Here is a 16,305-nt window from a genome sequence, read left to right on the forward strand (position 1 = left end):
CTACAATGCTACCACAGGCCTAGATGCCACATGTAACTGCCGATTGCCACACTACCATCATCTACACCTGCCTCTCACCAACTGCACCAAAAAAAAAAAAAAAAAAAGCGGGGTGGGAATACAAACCCTGGTTCGGGTAGGGGGTAGAAAATAAAGAGGTAGAGTCAAAAGATGAAAGTAGGGATTGGAGTAATATGTAAGATGCATTATGAGATATTGGTTGATTTTATGTATCTTATGCATTTATGCAACACATGGATAAGGGTTTTCCTGGAAAGTGTGAAGAAGTCATAAGAAACCTACAAATGATTTTTCTTGCCCTTTAAATATAACTACAAATAGCCTTTTATCATTACATCAGGTACATAGTTCTGTTTTTCTTTCGAGAAAGATGAACTTAACATATAACCTACGTTTATGGAAGTTACACAGGAGACTGAGGAGTGTACCGCAGTTGTCCTACGGAGGGCAGCAAACCGTGTATCTGCCGGATTTTGTATCCGGTGAAGAAGCCAGTGCATCATCCATCTTCTGGGAAACCATCAGCCATCTAATCTGTCGCCACACCAGACGAGAACAAGCAGCAGCCATCATGGGAGCCGTTCTGGGATTGTGCTCCATGGCGAGCTGGGTAAGTACCACACGCTCTTATATCGTGACTGAAAGCAGTTTATGTGAGAGCAGTTTGTGTTATTGGTGTTATAAAATGCTTCGACTTCGCAGATGCTGTCATGACTGCGCAATAAGACAAAGCAGCAGGCCGCCCGGCTGATTCACTGTGGCGCAGACAGACAACAACACAAGACGGCTAGTTAGCATTCAATTACCGTTCATCTGTAATCTTAACACAAGGGTTGCTCGTGTGGATAGATAATTGTTTTAAGCAGTTGCGAAAGCAAACTGTAGCTTTGTTTGGAAACCTGCTAACCTAAATAACTCACAACGTTAGAGCCTCTCTTCGGCTCCGCAAATTGTCTCGTTGTCGATGACCATCAGTGGTTCAGCATTTTGAAGCGTGTTTGTGAACATTGGCAACACGCAGCAGTTCCCAAAGAGGATGATGTCAACAAAGCAGCCATGGTATGACGTCAGCTGTTGACACGCAGACATGTAAGCAGAGCCGCGTTTCAGCCGCAGTCAGCAGGCTGTCCTGATTGCGACATGTGAAGGCTGACAGCAACAGATACACCCATACACAGGCCTGCCAACGAGCTTCAAAACAGCCATAATCTGGGTCAGAATCAGCTTTTTCTTCACATATGTGGACACAAACAAGAAATCTGACCCCGTTTGCAAGTTCCTCTCAGTGTACTTACACATAGTTCCAAGAACAAAAAAGTAATAAATAGAACATACAGCTATAAATAAGGACAACAAAGATAGGTGAAAATAAACAAAATTATTATTTGCGTACACGTAGGTGGAAAAAGTTCATCTGTGTATATAAATATATATATATAAAATGTGGAAAAGTAACTCTCCTTGATGGACTCTTAAGACTATCTATCTCTCTGTAATTCATAGTAATTTTGGTTTGTGTATGCAGATCCCGTGCCTGTGTGGCAGCGCCCCCTGTTTGCTGTGTCGATGCTGCCCCAGTGGAAATAACTCCACAGTGACTCGCCTCATCTATGCCTTCTTCCTACTGCTGGGAGTGGGTATTGCCTGTATTATGTTGATGCCTGGCATGGAGGGGCAACTTAAGAAGGTACGCAGTGTTCCTCAAATAACATTACCAAATGGTGAATATATTATCACACTACAGAAAAGAACATCACTACGATCTGTATTCCTGCTGTGACTTCTCACATTGTTGATACAGCTATTAGGTCCAAGAACCACTAGTGTTTGAACCCTCTTCTGTTTGCCTTTTTTCGCTAAATGTGGTGGTTTGTAATTACTTTCATTGTAAAGGAGCGTTTATTTCGGCAAGTTGTAGAAAATGGTGACAAGAATATATTCATTACTCATATTCATTTATGTACCTTTGTCTGCAAAGTCTTGCATTAAGGACATATGAACACTCCGGGGTATGTATGAAGTGTGCAAAAGTGGCCACATATACATAAATTATCCAATTCTACCTTAACTAAAGGCAAAAATTCTGGAAGCCCATAGAGGACTTTATATGATAATGTAAACTTGAAAATGAATTTGTAATTCCACAATAGTGTTGTGATTTTCCACACATGTATCTCTTGTCTGAAAAAAAGTATAAAAAATAAAAAATCCAATTTGCTGTTTGATTTTCACTAGCTCATAGTTCTTCTATCTGACCATATTAAAAGAAAAATTGAAAAGCTGTTTTTTGTAATTCAAATGCTACAACTGCACAAACATCATGTTACATAACCTCATCCTTGATATTTTGCTTAAATTGACAAGGTAGATACCAAGCCAGATAGAGAAAATGGCTGTGTTGTCTGCAAAACCAAAACCTGTTCACCAGCTCACCTGCACCTGGGTCACCTGTTTGTTCATGCTAAATTCTGTGTACTGCTTTATATGAGTCTTGCAGAGTGGATGCAGCAGTCCACTCTGCAAGAGCAGCAGAGTATATAGTGAGAGTATAGCAGTGATGAGATGATGAGTGTATTTAATATGATGTGTATGTAGTTATAGTGTCTGGATTACAGTTACTGTAAATAGACTGTGTACTCTAAACTTGACACGTGGTGTAAATAAGATCATTATTGCCAATTGGTAGCATTAAGATGGCCCTGGTGTGCACACTTAAACAAGGATCCAACAGCCATCATCTGTTGAGTGAAGGAATGGGTTAAGTCTTTGAAAATGAAATCTCATAGAGCTTTTCAATTTTCCTTTTAATATGGTCATAGAGCCTTCATATGAGTAAGTGAAAATGAAAATGTGAATTGGATTATTACATTATCGTATTTGTTTTTATTCAGATAATGGATGCACATGTGGATAAGTATATTATTGAATTACATTTTCATTTTCAAGTTTACCATGTCATTTTAAAGTAGTCCTAATGGGCTTCCATAATTTTTGCCTGTCGTTACGGTTGAAGTGGATCATCTATATTATTGCATTTATTTATATCTGAAACATATATATTGTGTTTGAGAACTTCTTAACAGTGCATTGCACATTCAAGAGCCATTCATCTCCATTCCTTCTTGTGCTGGAGTTCCTAAAAAGGACACATTTGTTCCTTTCTCTATTCATTATATTTATTTTTATTGACAGTGCTTTATACTATTTGCTGTTGGAATCAGATTTGTCCAAGGTTCATCTGCTGTCATTTTGATGATACAATGCCAATGCTGTAATAACTATCACTCTTAAGACTGCTGTGATGATGCCACCACAGTCAGAATGCTTATTGCAGGGGTCTTCTGCCTTCAAGTGGTGGTGTGATGCATAAAAACAATGTGATGTATGATGTGGTGCCTCACATGCACACCTTTTACATTAGTAGTAGTAGTAGTAGTAGTATACAGTCACTAGTATATAGTTTCCTTTGTTAAAATTGTTATTTTTTCTGTCTGATCATGAAGGCCTTAAGAATGCTTCCCAAAAGTGATCACAGTTATATTTCGGAAAGCATCCTATGCACAGCAGCTTTCTTAGTGAGTGTAGGACACTATTCTGTGCCAGCTGTTTGATTTAAAGGTGATTTTGCATAAAGCGGTTTCTTGCTGTAGATTCCAGGTTTCTGTGAAGGAGGGATGGGTTCATCTATTCCTGGTGTAGAGGGTCATGTGAACTGTGATGTGCTGGTTGGCTACAAGGCTGTGTACCGCGTTTGCTTTGGCATGGCCATGTTCTTCCTACTCTTCTCTCTGCTCATGATCAAAGTGAAGAGCAGCCAGGACCCTAGGGCTGCGCTGCACAACGGGTAAGTCAGAATCCATCCGTCCACAAGCTCCTCTGTCTGCTGGGACATAAACTCACGCTTTGCTGAAACTTTGTGGATTTGTCACCTGCTTTATATAAACTGATAATGCTTCCACTATTTTGTTCTAACCCTTTGTGCAAATTCACATGACAAACATTAACACCAGCATTTATCATATTTTGGTCGGAAAAATCCGCAAATTTGACCTGCTGTGTGCACCTGAGTGTGCACCTCTTCTTTGTGGCTTACCATTGTTCAGGGCCTTTTCCACCTCTACCCAGAGGACACAGAGGGAGTGGGTCATCACCTCCACTTTGAACTAATCATTATTTCGTGCAGGCATTAATGCCTGCCTGGCCTTGAAATACTTGGCACCTCTTATTGTCTGATCCTTGGAAAACATTTGGCCACTTCTTATTGTCATTGACAGCATGATACAGTATTCTGGATGTCTGAACTTAAGATGATAATAAAACAAGGTTTAAAAATGTGACACTTGCCAGCATTGTCTGTTGTTGTGAAGTTTATGTATGAGGATAGGCTTTGTATAGACATGCTTTTGTGCATATGTATGTGCGGTGCTGAATGGCAATGAATATGTCATGACAGCATAAAATTAATATACTTTTAATCCGTATAAGTTTATTTTAGGTGCACTATTATGCAAATAGTGTTTTAACACATTTACTGTAAATATACTACAAAGTACTTGAGAGCAATTATCTTAAAAGTACACTTTAAATATTGAAATAAAAAATTTCCTGAAAATACATGTCACAGTAGCATATTTGTCCAAAGTACAGTATATTTAAATTATAAATTTAGTGTTTTGAATATTTCATAACAGCATAAAACGAATCTCCTTTTAATCTGTAGATGTTTTAAGTGCAAAATTATACTAATTATGTTTTAACTTTTACTTGACAAGAATTATCTTCAAAGTGCACTTTAGGTATTAAATCTAAATTTTGCTAAAAATATATTTTACTGTAGTATATTTATTAAATGCATGCTTTCAATCCATTTAAAGTAAGTACACAATTATATAAATGTACTGGAAACATACTTTGCAATATTTAAAGTCAAGTATGTGAGTATATTCTGACCAACACTTCAAAACTGCGCTAAGGTGTATAAGAATTTATCCCCCAGTTCTTGTCAGAGAAAGATGTAAGAACTGTTGACAGGGAAATATTGAATGTTTTCTGTCTTGGTTGCAGGTTTTGGTTCTTTAAGTTTGCTGCAGCTGTTGCCATGACTGTTGGATCATTTTTTATCTCAGAGGGTCCCTTCACTACTGGTAACTATTCCTGTCCATTCATGTCATTTTCCTCTCAAATAAAATACAACATAGCTGGCAAGTGTCTGTGCCTCCTTGACAGTAGATCAAGACTGTGGAGGTCTTAAAGGAATTAGCCTGCATATGACATGATCACAGATTGTATAATGCCCCACATGAAAGTGTTGAAGAAACAAGATATGGAATGTAAATATGCTGTCAGTCTTCTGTTATCCCATATCATGTGTCTCAGAAATGTTGTGGACAAAGAAAAGAAGTTTTGCGACATTGCGTTTTTACAAAATGCAGTGGGTACCTAAAGGGTTTTATTTGTTTCAGAAGAGGAGAACATTAAAGAAGCATTCAGTACTCGCAATAGTCTGAATACATAAATCAATCAAATATGTCTTTGTTTTCTGTTGTGGCAACCAAGAGCGCAGTTTTAGCAGGCTGTCACAGAACATGTATTTGTGTCTTTGTTCTGGTTTTTAATTCAGTTTAAGGTCAGTAAAGGTCTTGAAATGTCTTCCATTCTGGCTGCATATATTGTAACAGTGAAGTAAAGTAACATCTCTGTGTTCCTCAGTGTGGTTCTATGTCGGCATGGCTGGCGCCTTCTGCTTCATCCTCATCCAGCTGGTTTTACTCATTGACTTCGCCCATTCCTGGAATGAATCCTGGGTGGAGAAGATGGAAGAGGGCAATTCTCGCTGCTGGTATGCAGGTATGTTGACAGTGTCATTGTAAGGCTAAACATAGGGATGAAAACCTGATTAATAACAATCTTAAAAGAGCAGTTTTTTGGACAGTAATGATGTAAACAATACCTAAAATGTTTCAGTGACAGCTATCATGGAGACCACAAAGGCTTGTAGAAAGTAGAAACATGGAAAATATGGACTGTCTTAAAAAATCTCTAGACAATAATGATAATACTGTATACTCTTGCATACAGATAAAATGTCCAGTCAGAATGTCTGATAACTGTCAGATAATGTTTGTTCATATGTTCACAGCCCTGCTGTCGGTCACCACAGTGAACTATTTGTTCTCTCTGGTATCTCTGGTCATGTTCTACATCTACTACACCCACTCTGATGGTTGCACTGAAAACAAGGTCTTCATCAGCATCAACATGTTCCTCTGCATCGCTGCCTCCATCATGTCCATCCTGCCTCAGATACAGGTCCACACCAGTTCTCTTTCTCCTGCTTTTTGGGGATTTTTTTCAGTATATGCATATTTGTGGTCTGTACTGGACATGAACCCAAAACACTTTCATCTTTCAGCTATAAAGCCTGACTCTGTAGAATGCTACATTTGTAAATATGGGGTACAAAATCACATTGAGTTAATAATGTGAGGCTGTTTTTGTCATGGCACAACAAGATAATGCAGAAATGATGTGGTGAAGCAACACTGAACACAAACACTGACGACTGACAACAGCAACATGTGGAATGGGTCACAGAGATGTATGAGTGACAGGTATGGGATCATCATTGATGATGGATCAGTGCTGGGGAAAGACATGGGCGATAAGCTGCAGAGAAGCTTAGTGCTTTTGTTTGTTAGATTTGTTCTTAAATTTATCTTCCTGATCTAATGCCTGCTGTTTTCTGTGTAAAGGAGTCCCAGCCCAGGTCTGGCCTGCTGCAGTCCTCTCTGGTTACCCTTTACACCATGTATCTGACCTGGTCTGCCATGACCAATGAGCCTGGTAAGATAACATTCACGGTGTATATGTGTGTGAGTGTGTGTGTATATATTTCATATCATATTTAAAATTTTTTATTTTTTTCGTCAGATACTGAATTGGAGACACTAATCTTGGGTGTCCACCTTGAAACTGTGGCGACTGTTTAGATCTTCTGTGCTGCTGGGTTGAAGTTGTGTGTGAAGCATCCATGTTTTAGAATATGGAGCTTCCTTGTAGCAACATGCATATTTGAAGCATGTGGTGTGACATGTGACAAAGCTGTCTTATCAGTCGTCTGTACTCCTCTGTATGGAATAGTCGAAGTGAAGACAACATGTGTCTTGCTGGAATATTTTCACTGGAATCGTACACGTCAGTATGGTGATGACTTCCATTTCCCCCAAAAACTATATCCTAAAAGTCTTCACTACATTGTCTGGACAGTCATGGATGTAAATGCAATTGCTGTCACAGCAATACTGTCTGTAGTCTTTGTCCTGCTCAGAAGGAGGATTAGAAACATGGTTACCTGTGTACATAACCAAGGAACGGTATTTCTGCAGGGAGTCTTTAGTGGGAGAAATCAGGTTTATATTCTCTCTACTTTTTTTTTCTTATATAGAACTAATAATCTAAGACTTAGATTATTAGTTCTATAATAATCTAGCCTTTTACAGAAATTTGACAACTTAGATTCTAAGTTGTCAAATTTCTGTAAAAGGCTGATTATAAGGTGATTACTGAGGTGCACATTATCATGACTGGTAGGACCAATTGCCAAACCAATGAAAATAGTCTCAGTTGTAAAAAATTGGAATTATATTTTATGTTTGTGAAATGTAGCGCCAACACTGCAACTGTCTCTGATGATATGACATATCATGTCGTAATATATGATATTACAATACAAGATTCATTGTTTTCACCCTGTTTCTAGCCATCTGTCATTATGTATGAGGTTCATTTGCAGTCTTGATCAATGATGCTCAGAAACACCTATTTTTCTCTCAGGTCTGAGTGAATGATAACTGAAACCTGTTCTGTTCGGTACAGTACACACAGCCTACATTAATGATAAATCATGAATAACAGCACTTAGTTCAACTCTTTTCTTGTGTCTTACAGACAGGAAATGTAACCCAAGCCTTCTGGGTATTATTGGGCTGAACAGCACTAGCCCTGCAGGTCAGGACCACGTGGTCCAGTGGTGGGATGCCCAGGGGATTGTAGGGTTGATCCTTTTCCTCATGTGTGTCCTCTACTCCAGGTGAGGAAGTCTTTTTAAATGTCTGTGCAGTCATCAAATTGCAGACTGACAGTTAGCTGGTGTTTAAAATGACACCTCTCATGTTGTTGTTCTCTGTGTTCCCTCTTTTCTCATGTTCGTCCATCAGTATTCGTAATTCGTCCAACGCCCAGGTGAACAAGCTGACTCTGACCAGTGATGAGTCAGCTCTTATCGAGGATGGGCCTCAGACTGACAGCTTTGAGGAAGGCAGTGGTCTCAACAGAGCTGTGGACAACGAGAAGGATGGTGTCACCTACTCCTACTCTTTCTTCCACTTCATGCTGTTCTTGGCATCACTGTACATCATGATGACACTCACCAACTGGTACAGGTGGGCTTCACACTGCAGAGCGACAGTCCTGCCTGAGTACTGAGTACTGCCACTCAATAAGACGCGATCCAGTTAAAGGATAACCGTAACACAACACATTTTTAGAGTAGGCCAAGTGGTCTTTGAGATAATTGCAAAAACAAAAACTTGATGTGTCAGGCCTGCAGGCATGATACAAGTTGCATGTTGAGAGCAGCACAGAGATTGGAAAGATAAAACATCACTGGAGGATTTTTTATAAACATAAAAATGTACCCTTAAGTCGAGTGACATCCTTAGGAAATCTTGTTCAATATTTGAAAGACACTGCCATATATTCAAAAAATGATATTGACATTTCCTACAGGAAATAGAAATACACATAACAGACTTAAAACATGATATTGGACACTGACATCATTTGTATTACATAAACATGGTTGCAACACAATGCACTACATATAATAATATTGCAATGCCAGGATGGACATTTCAGCATAAAGTGTCACGACTCGGAGGGCAGAGGCTCAGGCGCAGATGAAGGACTCAGTACACAAATACGTTTACAAGAATTTATTTACAATAAGTGAATACAAAACCCCCAGAGTTCTAAATACAATAAACAGTGAAGTGAGACCAACTACCAAACTATTCCTAGCAGAATATTTACACAAATTCAATGACAGGCCCAAATGGTGATAATCCTGGACGGAAACATATTATTCAGGAGAAGTCTGGCAAAAGAACATAACATGCTGAACACAGGAATCCAACAAAGGAACTAGGCCACACTAGAAACTACTGGGAACAACTAAGGCTACCAACAACTAACAAAACAGGACCAACGAGAGAGAGGGTATACTGAAGGCGGCTGTGGGATAGATCTGGATGGAGCGGCTGGAGGTGAGGCTGATGGCAGCGGGTAGGTGAAGCAGAGGAAGTGGGTTGACTGGAGAATGGCTGGAGAGTTTGAGAAGCCGAGTTGTCAGGAATCAGAGGAGCGTCAGGTAGAAGGCAGCGGAGATGATCCAAACTGAGGCAGAGCAAAAAAAAACAAAATTACTTTCAAGCACAATCAAGCAAAGAGCAAAGTTACTACTGTCGAGGTGCTGGTAATAAACTGACGGAGTGTAGTTTACGGTCCAGCGTCGAGTCATGGATTGAGGCCGGTATTTATGGCAGAGGAAGAACAAAGGAGCAGAGGTAGACCACGCCCCGCCACAGGTGAGTTGAGTTACTAATAGGCAGATTCACCGCACCTGTCTGAGCCTCACACACCAGCCTGCACACGCCCACCTGAGGAAGGAGTGTGAGAGGAAGAGGGAGAGATAGGAGGGAAAGGGGAGAGGGATTGCCACTAGGAGAGGGCAGAGGTGGAGGGCGTGACAGTACCCCCCCTCTACGTGCACCTCCGGGTGCACGTTGGAACCGTTCCGGACGGCGTCTTGTAAGGTCCCGGATCAGCGTGGCATGCATGATCCGTCGTCGTGGGACCCAACTCCGTTCTTCAGGCCCATAGCCCTCACAGTCGACCAAGAACTGGAGTCCTCTGCCACGACGGCGCACATCCAACAGTCTTCGAACTGTGTACACAGGACCATCCTCCAGCATCCTGGGAGGTGGAGGGGGACGGACGGGGGGGCAAGAACACTCTCCTTGACAGGCTTGAGCTGTGAAACATGAAAGGTAGGGTGAACTTTGATAGAATCAGGGAGTCTCAATCTCACCGAGCTCTTGTTGATGACCCTCTCCACTTCAAACGGTCCGATGGACCTGGGTGCCAGCTTTCTAGACTCGACCCGTAAAGGTAGATCTCTTGCACGTAGCCACACCTTCTCCCCAGGTGCAAATGTGGGTGCTGCAATCCGTCTCCGATTGGCCTGTCTTTCCATCCTTTGGTTGGCACGGATTAAAGCTGCCCGAGCCTTCCTCCATGTCTTCTCACACCTCTTCACGAACGCCTGGACTGAAGGAATGGCAATCTCCTGTTCCTGTGCAGGGAACAGGGGTGGTTGGTAGCCAATGGAGCACTGAAAAGGCAAAAGGCCAGAGGAAGAGTTCACCAATAAGTTGTGTGCAAATTCCACCCACACCAACTGACTGCTCCACGCTGCAGGATTCTCTGCTGTGACACAACGAAGGTATGTTTCTAAAGACTGGTTTGCTCGCTCCGTCTGACCATTAGACTGAGGGTGGAAACCAGAGGTTAAACTAACAGTGGCTCCCAAAGCTCTACAAAAATGTCTCCATACCTCAGATGTGAATTGCGGCCCCCGGTCTGAGACGATGTCCAACGGTAACCCATGGATCCTGAAAACCTGCTTCACCATTACGTCAGCCGTCCAAAAAACAAAGTCCACCGAGCCTGTCGTGAGTTCAGTCTCTTAGCCGAACGAACATATTCCAAGTTCTTATGGTCTGTCCAGACCACAAATGGCTGCTAAGCCCCCTCCAACCAGTGCCGCCACTCCTCCAGAGCCAGCTTGACAGCAAGCAGCTCCCTGTTAACTTTTACTTGACAAGAATTGTCTTCAAAGTGCACTTTAGGTATTAAATCTAAATTTTGCTAAAATTTAGATTTAATACCTAAAGTGCACTGTTTCCAACATCATAGTTCTGTTCGGCTTGAGATAGGCGACGTGAGAAAAAGGCACAGGGGTGAAGCTTGTTGTCATTGGAGGCACGTTGAGACAGCACTGCTCCCACACCAGTACCAGAAGCATCAACCTCCACAAAGAACTGACGCTTCGGATCGGGTTGGACCAGGATTGGGGCAGATGTGAACCGATCCTTCAACATCTGAAAGGCCTGAGTGGCTTCGGGGGACCAAGCAAAAACCCTGTTGACAGAGGTCAGAGCAGTTAATGGGGCAGCAACCTTGCTATAGTCTCGAATGAACCGACGGTAAAAGTTGGCAAACCCCAGGAATCTCTGTAACTGCTTTCTAGTCTCTGGTACTGGCCAATCTTTTACCGCGGAAACCTTCTGGGGGTCCATTCGAATCTCCCCACGGGAGATGATGTAGCCCAGGAACGAGGTGGTGGTGGCGTGAAACTCGCATTTCTCGGCTTTGACAAACAGCCGGTTCTTCAGGAGCCTCTCCAGAACCATACGGATGTGCTCTGTGTGTTCCTCTGGTGTGCGGGAGTAGATGAGGATGTCATCCAGATACACAAAGACAAACCTGTTGACCATGTCTCGGAACACGTCGTTCATAAGATTCTGGAAAACAGCAGGTGCATTAGTGAGGCCAAATGGCATGACCAGATACTCAAAGTGCCCCAGTGGTGTGTTAAAGGCCGTCTTCCATTCGTCACCTTCATGGATCCGGATCAGGTGGTAAGCATAGCACCAAGTCTAGTTTGGTGAAGAGGTTAGCCCCATGCAAGGAGGTGAAGGCAGAGTTGATCAACGGGAGGGGGTAAGTATTTTTAACTGTGATGTCATTGAGACCTCGGTAGTCAATACAGGGTCGAAGGGACGAGTCACGCTTATCAACAAAGAAAAACCCGGCCCCTACCGGAGAAGAAGAGGGTCGGATGATCCCAGCAGCCAACGAGTCCCTGATGTAGTTCTCCATCGCAGTCTGTTCTGGTTTCGACAAGTTGTACAGCCTGCTCCGGGGTAGTGCGGCACCTGGCAAGAGATCAATGGCACAATCATATGGTCTGTGGGGAGGGAGCGACATAGCTTTCTCCTTACTGAACACAGGAGCCAGATCATGGTATTCTGCGGGAACTGAAGACAAATCCACTGGGGTTGCAGGGCAAGGCTCTGCAGAAGCTGGGGTCAAGGCAGACTGTAGGCAACGAGAATGACATGCAACCCCCCATGAAGTGATCTCATTCTTGATCCAGTCGATCTGTGGATTGTGGCGTTGTAACCAAGGGTGACCGAGAACCACTGGGGGGTTGGAGTGGTCCAGGATGTGGAAGGTAAGTTGCTCACGATGATTCCCTGCCAAGACTAAACATGCTGGAGCAGAACGAAAACGAATCTGAGTTAGAGCCATACCATTCAAAGCTCAGGCTGTGATAAGATTAGGCAGGGGTTCTAGTGGGATCAATAGCTGTTTGGCCAACTGCTCGTCCAAAAAATTTTCCTCTGCCCCAGAGTCAATTAACACACAGGTGTGGAAAGAGATTGCCAACAGATAGTAGCAGTTAGCTGTAAGCGTTGGAGGGAGGAAGTGCATGTGTGGCTCACCCGAACTCCTCCGGTTAACGGGGAGCCAACCCTTTTGCCAACCTCTTTGGGCGGGCCGCCAAGTAGTGTCCCGCAGCTCCACAGTAGAGACAGGCGTTGGCTGCCCTTCGTTGCTCCTTCTCCTGGGGAGTCAACCGAGCCCTGCCAATCTGCATCACCTCAGGTTCAGCAGGTAGAGGAGTGACAGGGGTTCTTGGACCTGGAACAAGGTGATGGGCCGCAGGAATGCTGGTCCAGTGGCTACGCTCTCGCTTCCTCTCCCGAATGCGATTATCCAGACGAATGCTAAGGGAGATGAAGGCGTCTAGGTCCGCAGCGTCCTCTCGTGTGGCCAGCTAATCCTTAATCTCCTCATTAAGTCCTCTGTAGAAGGCTTCTTGGAGGGCTGCATCGTTCCACCCGCTCTCCACTGCGAGAGTGCGAAACTCCACTGCATATTCCACCACACTCAGTCTCCCCTTACTCAGGTGGGAGAGACGAGAACCCGCTTCTCTACCACGAACAGGATGGTCAAAAATCTTCTTCATCTCTCCAACAAAGGCTGGAGATCAAAAACTAAGGAAACCTGAGTGAGGAAAGCCTGACAGGATCCTAAATTCCTACCCCTGAGCGTTATGATGGTGGAGGGCGTGACATAAAGTCTTTATCATACAGCCACGTGACAATTTTCTCAAATGTTTTGCTGCAAAAACACTTTTAGGAGAGAAAATAATAAAAACAAATGAACCTAAATAAACAATATATTTGTTATGGGAGGTTGGAAATTCAAATTTGAAATTTGCAAGGCAGCACAGGATTTGGAAGGTCAACTTGTAAAGTTTTACAACAGAGAGGTAGAAACAGGAGATGCCGCCTTCTTGGTGCCACTCGACCTCAAGACAACACAGCTGTCACCAACAGTAGTTGGCACTAAGCATGGTTCAAAGTAAAACGTTGACAGTCATCTTCTTTGTGTTGCTTACTGAGTTTTTATTATTATGGCTAATGTTAGAATGAACAGACTGCTGTCATGTGACCAGAGTACTTCAACTTTCCCTGTTGCTTGATATCACAATAAATAAATATACTAATCTCTTTGTAAAACACAGATATTTATATTTGTTTCTTTTCTTTAGCTAACATAAAATATTTATTATATTATTATATTATAAGCTATTTATCAAATTTAAAAAGCCAGGAAGCCTGATGACTGAGAGAGACTGGAACAGAAAGTGTGTCGCAAACATTTGCTTGTTGAACAAACACATCAACATCATTAGCATCACAGCGAACATTCTGGTCTGCAGTTAATGGGCCATAACTGTGTTACTCTAACAGCTCTCCAAATGAATGTGTTATTCAAATTGATATATGCACTTTCACTTCTGTACAACCTATTTAAGCCGACCACCTTAAGAGAGGTGAACATCTTCTGAATTAACCATAGGTTGCAGTTACACAGTGATTTCTTTTGATTCAGAATGTGACATTTAGATTTGTTGTAATAAGCTATGCCCACTTTAATCAATCATTACCAAATTTTAATAATTGACTCCTCATATTTTAATTAATTAATCCACTTTTTGTGCTGTGCATGAGTATTTTGGGCAGCACGGTGTAAAAATAAATGTGTGTGTGTGTGTTATTGTAATGAAGCAACATGTCACCCACTGCAATGGCGTGGCCCATTGATGTGTATTTAATAGCCTTTGAACAACACTGAAGCTTTATGGCACAGAGGAATAACATTCTCCACAGTAACCATCAAGTTTTCTTCCAACCAATGTGCAGTGCAATGAGCATGAAAAATAAATTCCATTCACCTCCAACTCACACATAGTTCAAACCAAGTGGACAGAAAGTTACCACAAGTGGAAAGAGAGAGGGAAAAAAAAAAAATATATATATATATATATATATATATATATGTGTGTGTGTGTGTGTGTGTGTGTTTGTATGTATATATATATATATATATATATATATCATTTTATCATTTGAGGGAAGTGGTATTTGCTCACGTTTTCCTGTGAACAATTATTAAAAAAGTATGAAAGAGTCCACTCTAATGTTGGTCTCCTGTTGTTAAACACCTTTCACAGTGAATGAGATCAAAAAAAGATCAAAATAACTATAAGTAACTAGTTAAATTTCTGACTTTTAGGGCCACTTCCTCTTGCAAACAGGTATAAATCTGTCAGTTGACGCATTTCTCTGTTGTCTCTTCTCTTTGCAGCCCTGACTCCAACTACGAGGCCATGACCAGCAAGTGGCCGTCAGTGTGGGTGAAGATCTCTTCCAGCTGGATTTGCATCGCCCTGTACGTGTGGACACTGGTGGCTCCGCTGGTCCTAGTCAACAGAGACTTTGACTGAAACACATTGTCCCATAGCTCTGAAACATTAATGCTCTGCCTCACTTGTGTTTTGTTTCAGCAAAGTCGTTAAAACAGTTTGTTTGGTTGCTGTGGTTTGTCTGTATAGTCTGTTGCAGCTTCCTCACGGCAGAGGTTATGAATAGGGAACCAGCAAGGCTGTTAAAATTTGTCCTGTCCAAGCTCTGACTGCAGCCTAGTCTCTTCTGGTGTAATGCCATTGTGAATCCTCAGCAGTGTGTTGTAGTGGTTCCCCATGCTATTGCCATTGTAAATATCCTGTGTATTCCCAGTGGATGATTTTGTTTTATTTCTATAAAGACAGAGCTGCATGCTTTTCCTTTAAAACTTGATCTGACATTACCGTAGCTGTATCTTAAGCTTTTATGAGGATGACGGTGGCGTTGATCTGTGCCCCCTGTGAGCAGCAACATTTTAACAGCAACAGCTAGTATTACATATGGAAATGCTGTTACGTGTAAAATAAGGGAGAAACTTTTCACTTAGAGACGAACTTTTACAGCATTGATTCTGCTGTAGTCAGACGGATTTGAGTTGTGCATGAGTGGACTCTGAAGGCCCTGAAAAGTGAGAGCAGGCGAGCGACTCATTGTTTTTCACTAACTAGCATCATCGCCAGGCATGAGTAGCGCTGTGTAGCACTGTGCATGTGGAATAGTTATCTGCTATCATGTGTTAATGCTCTACAAGCTGTGTGTTTGCTTTGCAGCTTGCACACTCTTGAGCACATACACAACAAAGGCATCCCTGTTTTTGTTGCTTCTGATTTGCATTAAATTTTGACTTTAAATGTAAAATTGTTTGACAAGGATAAGTTATTTGGTAGTGTTTAGCAGTAGTATGTAGTTTCTCACAAACTTGCAGACATTGTGGCGATACATTTGTTTGTGGCGATACATTTGTGCTTTTAATCTAATATGATTTTTCTCTTGACATGTAAAAGTATCTTGTAACTCGTTTAATAAAACTGTCAAAAAAAGCCAACCTGATTTGTTTCTTGCCTCTGTGTTGCTCGGGCATGCACTGTCACTGTGAGGCCAGCAGTATGTTCTGACAGAAAGACCAGCAGCTGTACAGACACACCTGGTAGTTACGGGCTGTCTCTGTTGCTGATATCATGAACAGCAACTGCTGACAAAAGTCTGAGCTTCATCAGATTCTATTTGAAGCGTGAAATTAGTCCAGTTGAATTTAGTCTTTAGACTGGTTTTCCTCAAAGAGCAATGCAAAATCATAACGTTTTCAGCATCATTCTACTTACAGTAATGTCACAATGTTAGAGCA

General features: G+C 42.0%; 1 protein-coding gene across 1 annotated transcript; it reads left to right on the top strand.

Annotated features, from left to right (window-relative positions):
* Nucleotides 1-524: 524 nt before the first annotated feature.
* Nucleotides 525-16,005, top strand: serinc1 (serine incorporator 1). Its single transcript, XM_041958089.1, has 10 exons — nucleotides 525-631; nucleotides 1,547-1,708; nucleotides 3,672-3,865; nucleotides 5,086-5,165; nucleotides 5,731-5,868; nucleotides 6,161-6,330; nucleotides 6,774-6,864; nucleotides 7,969-8,110; nucleotides 8,238-8,462; nucleotides 14,863-16,005. The coding sequence occupies exons 1-10, from the start codon at nucleotides 593-595 to the stop codon at nucleotides 14,999-15,001; spliced, it is 1,380 nt and encodes a 459-aa protein (XP_041814023.1). The 5' UTR covers nucleotides 525-592; the 3' UTR covers nucleotides 15,002-16,005.
* Nucleotides 16,006-16,305: the final 300 nt, after the last annotated feature.

The sequence above is a fragment of the Chelmon rostratus genome, chromosome 18, assembly GCF_017976325.1.
Source record: "Chelmon rostratus isolate fCheRos1 chromosome 18, fCheRos1.pri, whole genome shotgun sequence".
Classification (NCBI taxonomy): Eukaryota; Metazoa; Chordata; class Actinopteri; order Chaetodontiformes; family Chaetodontidae; genus Chelmon; species Chelmon rostratus.

Bases quoted from the DNA above. Each gene is read 5' to 3' on its own strand.
- serinc1 (XM_041958089.1), top strand. From the start codon at position 593: ATGGGAGCCGTTCTGGGATTGTGCTCCATGGCGAGCTGG. The intron at 8,111-8,237 runs GTGAGGAAGTCT...TTCGTCCATCAG, and splicing joins ATGTGTGTCCTCTACTCCAG to TATTCGTAATTCGTCCAACG. The intron at 8,463-14,862 runs GTGGGCTTCACA...TTCTCTTTGCAG, and splicing joins ACACTCACCAACTGGTACAG to CCCTGACTCCAACTACGAGG.